This window comes from Oryzias melastigma, linkage group LG8, assembly GCF_002922805.2.
Source record: "Oryzias melastigma strain HK-1 linkage group LG8, ASM292280v2, whole genome shotgun sequence".
Classification (NCBI taxonomy): Eukaryota; Metazoa; Chordata; class Actinopteri; order Beloniformes; family Adrianichthyidae; genus Oryzias; species Oryzias melastigma.
Genome location: NC_050519.1, coordinates 23,167,180 through 23,174,952, shown reverse-complemented (window position 1 = coordinate 23,174,952; position 7,773 = coordinate 23,167,180). Strand labels below are relative to the sequence as shown.

General features: G+C 36.5%; 1 protein-coding gene across 1 annotated transcript in view; it reads left to right on the top strand.

Moving 5' to 3' along the window:
• The first annotated feature begins 166 nt into the window (after nucleotides 1-166).
• The window catches only part of LOC112158254 (serine/threonine-protein phosphatase 4 catalytic subunit B), a 21,197-nt gene continuing 13,590 nt past the window's right edge, over nucleotides 167-7,773 (top strand). The window contains exons 1-4 of the mRNA XM_024291507.2: nucleotides 167-399; nucleotides 865-1,121; nucleotides 4,744-4,795; nucleotides 4,882-4,932. Of these exons, the coding sequence (XP_024147275.1) occupies nucleotides 1,012-1,121; nucleotides 4,744-4,795; nucleotides 4,882-4,932 (213 nt within the window). The 5' untranslated portion in view covers nucleotides 167-399; nucleotides 865-1,011. The remainder of the gene's footprint in view (nucleotides 400-864; nucleotides 1,122-4,743; nucleotides 4,796-4,881; nucleotides 4,933-7,773) is intronic.

Below are 7,773 nucleotides of genomic sequence, written 5' to 3'. Positions count from 1 at the left end.
ACATACATACATACATACATACATACATACATACATACATACATACATACACCCACACACACATATATGGCGTTTCCTTCCCGGTATGCGACAGTGTGACGTAGCCTCTATATTTAATCAGTGAAGATCTTATTTTAAAAAAAACCCGAACAATCTGGGGTGCTGTAGTTTTGAGAGGAACTGAATCTTTGAGTTGGTGGTCACTGGTCTCCGTGCGTTCAGCCTGGTCTGTGCGCGGCGCGCGCCCCCTAACCGGAACTTCCCGTCGCTGTTGATGAGAGCAGCAGAAGCGAGCCGGCACGGACGGCACCGGGGAAAGAGCCGGTGAAGCAGCGGCCCAACACCCGCAGAGCCATCAAATGACGTATCGGTGTTCGTTCCGACGCGCTGTTCAATAAGGTATCAGGTTGAGGCTGGTTTCTGATTCGGTTTCTGGGTCAGTGTCGTCGTTCGGCGGACATTAATGCTAACCGCTGCTAGCTTACAGACTGTGTCGGCTAACTATCCTTTTAGGCACTCTGGCTTAACCCGCTCATGGACCGTTTTATCCACTTAAGGTATTTTGCGTTCGGTTCCCGGTCTTGAATCGTTAAATGTTTAGTCTGGGATAAAACACCCAAACAAACGTGGTCGGTTTGTTATATAAGACTTGTTCGTGGATGTCGTCAGTGATGTAAGCTAGCATGCTAAGGCTTAGCTGAAGCTGCGCCCCAAGGCCTCACATTCTTGGACAAAAAACGTCATTTTGTTGCATTACGTGAACTCTGCGCTGCTAAACCCGTCCCTCCACAGAACTTTTATTGTCATTTTCTATCCATTTCTGGTCTTCATGTTTCTGTTTTTTCCACTGTGAACTGGATTTAGGTCTTTATTGGACTCAACATCTCCACGGAGATTGGTTTTCCGCCCGGACACATACGTCACTGTGGAACCTAGACGTCAAACAAACGCGACCTGAAGTGATCTCAGCATAAACAGAAGAAAGGCGTGAGAACCAGCGAGGAGGTCTCTATGTGCGTGACAATGGGAGACATCAGTGATCTTGACCGGCAGATAGAACAGCTCAGAAGATGTGAGCTGATCAAGGAGAATGAAGTCAAAGCACTGTGCGCCAAAGCCAGGTGAGACCCACCACCACACTCCTCTGGACCAGGGATCCCCAAAGTTTGTCTTGTGAGGGCCACATAACTCTTTTCTTCTCTGATGGGGTGCCAGGGTCGGTTTGTAGGCAAACAGAAAAAGTTTAACAATCACAGCATAAACATAAACATGTATGGTTTTCCAGAAAGCCACACATAGCCAAATTTTAAATAATTAATTTCTTTAATCTTGATAGAAAAAATAACACCAAAACATTTTAAAAGTTAGATATACAGCATTGCCTGCAGTAATTATAGTGTGAAAGCTTTGAGCTGAATTTGGCTGCTGAAGATGCTACTGCTGATAGCTGAAGATGCTGAAATAGATAACTAAAAATGGAGACGGTGATAGCTAAAAACGCTGAAGCTGATGGCTAGCTAAAATATTAGAAAAATGTCAAATTATTCTAAAAAAACCTGAAAGAAAATATAAATCAGCCAAAACAGCTAGCATGTAGCTGAAATATTTGCTAAATGCCAAATATTGAAATAAAAAAACTCGTTAAAAGTCTAGCCGAAATGGCAACACAACTAGCGCAAGTCTAAAATATTAGCTAAACTTCGAAACAGCCTAAAAAACTGAGAAAATGCCCAAGTTAGCCAAAACAGCTAGCATGTAGATGAAATATTAGCTAAATTCCAAATTAGCCAAAAAAACAGTTTAAATGTGTAATTTAGCCAAAACAGCTAGCATAAAGGTAAAATATTAGCTAAGCTCCAAACTAGCCCCAAAAAACTTAGTTAGTCCTTTATTTCAAACGATACATAGTAAATGATTAAAAAAAAAAAGAAAACAACCAAATTAATTTTTTAAAATAAGTTATAAATAAAATAAAACCCCTCAATATGTAGTTTGAAATGGAGTAGGAAGAAGCCTATTTTAATCCTACCCCCTAACAAAATATCTTAAATTTAATCTTCAGTAAATTTATTATACTGTACCAGAATATTTTTTCACTTCATTTTTAGAGTATGATTGAATGGTGTAGTTGTGTAGTGTTTTGTTTAAATGGCATGAATAATAATACTTGTTTTTTATGCTCCTTTTTACTCATGTGTTACATTGTTTCTGTTTCTTTTATGGTGTGTGTATGACCCTTTGTTTATTGTAAATGATGGTGGCACATGAGAGAAGGAAAAAATGAAATAAAATGAACATGTTTTAAAGTTGAATTGAATCTACCTGAATTTTAATGCCTGTCAGTGTAAAAAATGGTAAAATTAATTTTATTTAATGATCACAGCATAAAGACAGCAACTGTATCTCATGCACAAGTTACTTTTATCCAGAAATTCATGCTGCTTTTCTTTTGATAAATTACAAAATATTTGTTTTTAATGGAACACTCAATATTGTCTGAATATTTTTCAATATTAGTAAAAATAGAATGAATGTCCTTTAACTAAAAGTGTGATTACAGGATTTCTAAATCTAGAATTTAAACTGTTCATAAACCTGAACAGATGCTTCAAAAACAAACCAGTTCTTTCCAGAAACATTCCAGTGTGATGATGGGATGAATGAGGCTAACAGGCTTTATTTACATGACAGTCAGCACTGCAGCTCAAGTTTTCTCAAGTAAATGTCTATTTCACTGCTAATCACTACTACATTACTCACATCACTCTGATCCATCAGGTCTCTGAACTAGAATCTATAGCTGTGAAGTTCAGCAGAACTTCTGCTCACAGCATTTTGATGAGCCACTGCAGCTCCACTGCTCATTCTTATCTGAGCCACTACAAAGCTCCGCGATCTACGTTTTTAGATGATACTGGCAGCAACGTGGCTCAGAGTTTCTGTTTAGTACCCATTCCAAGTAGAAACGAAGTAGTACATGTCTCATAACCACCAAAACCGCGAGGCTGACTGAACATTTGACAGAGCTTGTTGTTTTTGGTTGCAGTGTGGAGCTGCTCAAAGAGGCTCAGTGTCCTCTGCTGCCAACTAGTAGTCAGAGGTTGAAGCGAAAAACAAAAGCAAGACATGAAGGACGCTCATAAATAATTAAATAAATATAGCGGTGGCAACATTTTAAATTGACACAAGTATTGCCAAGCGAAATATCGTGATATATCTCCAAATCGATTTTTTTTCCTACACCCCAACAAAGACAGGTGCTTCACTTTTGAAGCACCTGTCTTTGTTGGGGTGTAGGAAACATTCACCGCGATCAAAGAATGAAAGTACTGTTCTACATTCTAACATCCCCTGCTTTTCTCCCTTTTTAAAAATATCAATTTCCCCACTTTTTTAAAGATGCAATGTCTTAAAGCTCTTTGTTTATCTTTTTGGTTTTCTATGTGTAGGAATATCTTGAGTTCAAAGATGTTATTAGTGTTTTGTTTAATAAATGGGCCTCAGTGAGCAATATTTTGTGTGTGTTTGTACATCTACAAATAGCTTTTATAATACTTTACACATGTTTTATTAAATATATATATTAAAGCTTTAAAAAATACTTGCAGGCTTTTATTAAGCTTTCTGTTGTTGATTCAGATTACTTCATTTGATTTAAGCCTCGTCTTATACCAGAAACAAATGAAGGAGAAAACCTGCATAATTCATTAAAGGCTTAATAAACTGTTGTCTTTATTTTAGTTAGAATATAGCTTAAACACTTCAAATTTAAAGTCAATTATGGTTAAGATGTGCTTTTACATCCAATCGCCGCACGAACCGATTAGTCGACTAATCGAAAAAAATAATCGGAGATTAGTCGACTATTGAAATAATCGTTTGTGGCAGCCCTAGTGGCCTTATACTTGTTCCTAAGCTGTGATGTAGCACTAATTCTGCTTAAATTCCTGATCCTTTTTCTTTTCAACTTGTTATTTTTTGTTATTATAATCATTCTTTGATGAATACAATCTGCAAAAATTTTATATTTTTTCTCTTTTTAAATTAGAATATTTTGATTTTTTTTCTCCATTAACTAATGAAAATGATTTTCTATTTTTATAATCATTCTTTGATGAATACAATCTGCATTAATTGTCTTTTTTAATGAGAATATTTAGATTTTTACTGCATTAGCAAATGAAGATGATTTAATTATTACTTTTTGTATTATCATAATTCTTTGAATACAATCTGCACAAAGTGTATTTTTTCACTGAGAATATTAGGTTATTGTTACTTATTAATATAAATGATTTGTCGTCGATGCTTTGAAATTTGATTACATCAATGATATTAATGATCCTTAATAGCCTGATTTTATCAATATTTGATATTAAGTCCTGAACCGGATATTGATAATTCATGTAGAGAAAATGGTCGAGTCGGGGTGGGATTATATAAGTTCACTTCCTCTACTTCCTTTCAAGCGATCTACTTGTGATTCATTAAGTGATATGTTATGTATTATGACTGATTGCTTGAAATAAACCATTTTATTCATTCATTTCATTTAATTCAGTGTTACTGGAAACAAGTCAAGTGTCTCAATGGTTTATCCTATAATGTAATTTTAATATTCTGTTATTTAATTGAAATGTTACTTTCTGAATAAGATAAAAACTTTCAGAAAACTTCTCAGTGTGTTATCAGGACTCTTTTTTAGAATGTCATTGTTATTCATGTTCATGACTTTACTTTCAGAGAAATCCTGGTGGAAGAAAGTAATGTGCAGAGAGTAGACTCTCCCGTCACTGTAAGTTCTGTCTAAGTTTTAGTTGGTTTTAAATCTAAACACCATTGATTGTAAGTACTGACATTTTTTCCCTCTTATTTTTATAGGTTTGTGGTGATATTCACGGTCAGTTCTATGACCTGAAAGAACTCTTCAGGGTAAGTTTTTACCTATTTATAGATCAAAGTTCTGAGGAAAAAAATCACCCAACTTCACTCACTGCTGTGTTTTTTAAGTGCAGCTCTTTGGTTTTTGTGGGTGGACACTTCAACTTTATGGACTGTGATGTTGTGTTGCACTGAAGTAGATCATAAAATGGGAAATTTACACATTACAGCAAAGTAAGAGGATGCAGTTGTATGTTGCTGTTTTATGTCTGAATAGCTGACCCTCATCTTCAGATCATTTCTCAGTTCAGAAAATTAACCCATTAACATGTGGGCAGTTTTTCATTAGTGGTGCTACGGATTAATAAAACTCAGGGTTTGGATTGTGTCATAGTTAAAGAGGCACACGACACCTCATGTTTTGGATCAGTAATAAGGAAAAAGAGCAGGACAAAAACCACCAAACATGGTGGGGAGCATGAATTTGACATAGGTGTGAACACAGCATTACAGTTTTGTCTGGTTGGCCTTCTGCTCTCATCATTATAGTTCACTAGAACAGCTGAGTGCTCTCACACAATTGATTGAAACAATTATGTGTATTTATCTTGGTATGTATGTTTGGAAACAGTCTGTACAAAACAGTCCTATTTCTGTGCTGCATTCAGGGCTTCAGGACATAACAGTACTATAATAGAGCTCTAATCAGTTGTTTTAACAGAGGTTATGTCTGAACTCCCACCCTAATCCTTAACCACTGAAAACTCTATATTGGAGGACTGCATCATACCCTGGATTTTAAAGTAATTCAGACACCATGCTCACTGTTTTCCTTTCTTTTTTGTTATCATCAGATATGAACCTCACCGATTTCACAAAGATTAATGATGATGAAAATGTGAATGGTTTATTTAAAAATTACATTTAAACTGGTCTATATTCACGAACGTCGTGAGCATCGATGAGCACTTTTTTGCAAAGACTTCTGGGAAATTTCTAGTGCACCCAATTTTGGAATTGTAGATTTGGATAGCACTAGAAAATGGCAAACACTTTGTAGTGAGTAGGGAATTTGGACAATGGGCTGAAATGTTTGTTTGCTAATGTCAGATTCTGGTCCAAAGCTGCTTTTAAAGCTACTTTAAGCGGCTGCTGTGTACCTCATTCAAGTGTTTTGCTGGGGGAGTTGGCTAAAAGTCCAGGTGGGCCTTGCAGGATCAGGGGTCATGCTGTAAGTAGGGCTATTAAAATAGTTGATGACTAATTTAATAGTCAATAAGTCGTTACTTTATATTCTATGGAGTCAGAGTGTAGTAAAGTTGAACAAAATTGTGAACTTTCGCACCTAAAAATTTGCTTTAGTTATAATTGAGTCAGTGAGACCAAAACGTAATCTTAATTGAGAAATGAGTTCTTTGTTTTAAAAGCTGACCTCATTTGATTTAATCTTGTTTTAGTCCCAAAAACTAATGAAGGAAAGAGGCTGCATGATTCATTAAAAGTTAAATAAACTATCATCTTAATTGTCATTGTTTTTAGTTTTAAGCTAATGGTGTTCCAGCTTGCGAGTGATCCAATTAGCCGACTAATCTGTAAAAATAATCGGTGATTAGTCGACTATTAAAATGATCGTTTGTGGCAGCTGTAGCTGTAAGCAGATGGATTTATGCTAGTCAATAAGGAGCATCAGAAGTACAACTGGACTCTGCGATTTTTCTCTGACAGCTTCAGGGCTAATCAGCTGATTGAGTTTAAAGTTCAACTCTGTACAGCAGGGGTCACCAAAACGTCACCCGCGGGCGGCAGGTCGCCCGCGAGCTCCACATCAGTCGCCCTCAGGTCTCTTCTAAAAATAGCACAACTCACTTGTGAGCTGCTCGAAAATTTTATTTTATTGTGATGCATTTTTTTTAAATCACACCTGCCTTTATAAAGAATTAAAAATTAAAACATCTTAAAAATAGATGTTCATTAATTCTGAAGCCAAAAACGGCCTATCCCACTTTTTTTTCTCTTTTTTTAAATTGTTTTCTCCTTAACGAGATAATCAATAGTCGCATTTCCATTAACTCTGAACTTTCGCAAATTGGAATTTGGATAATAATTTCTCCTAATGGAAACACCACAATTTAAAAAAAAACAGCATTTTTCGAAAGAAAGTTTTTTGCGCTTAGAGGAGGAAATAGACATTTTTCGCAAAACTGTAACGGAAACACTTTTTTCTAAATAAATGCGCTTCTCGGTATGAAGTGTCTGATCTGAGCGCCGCTGAGCCGGCGCACAGAGAAGTCCCGCAGCGTCACAGGTCTTTAGAAATTGCGGGTCATACAGAATCGCGCAGCTCCTCCTCCTTTCCTCATCGCTTCATCTGCAGACGCACTTCTGCAGCTTGGAGCCTGAAGTCTCATGAGCGCGAGCGCCGTGACAGAAACTTGAATTTATGTTGTCGTGTTTTCAGACAGAAAAAAGGTCCAGATGCTTATTTGCTGCTTTTTCTTTTAACCGCTGAACGGACTTCTCTCTCTTCTGAGTCGAGCTGCGCTACACACGCCCCAGACAGAGCTGTGACGTCACCCACATGCTCCCTTAGTGAATGAAATAATAAAAAAAAAAAATACTTGTTGTCGTTCATCGCCGTGTTTTTAATGACTTATCACGTGAGTTGGTTTGTGCTTTATTGCAAAATTATAATTTAATGGAAACGGTGTCATTTCGAAACTGTTTTTTTTTTTAATTCCTAGAATTTCCATAAAGTTTTGCACAAATGTGTAACGGAAACGCAGCTGATAACAAAAAATGTGGCGCCCCTTCTCCCTTTCCCACATGGAGACACCAATAGTATTTGATAATTAGTTATCTTTAATGGAAACACAGATTACAAAATAAAAAAGC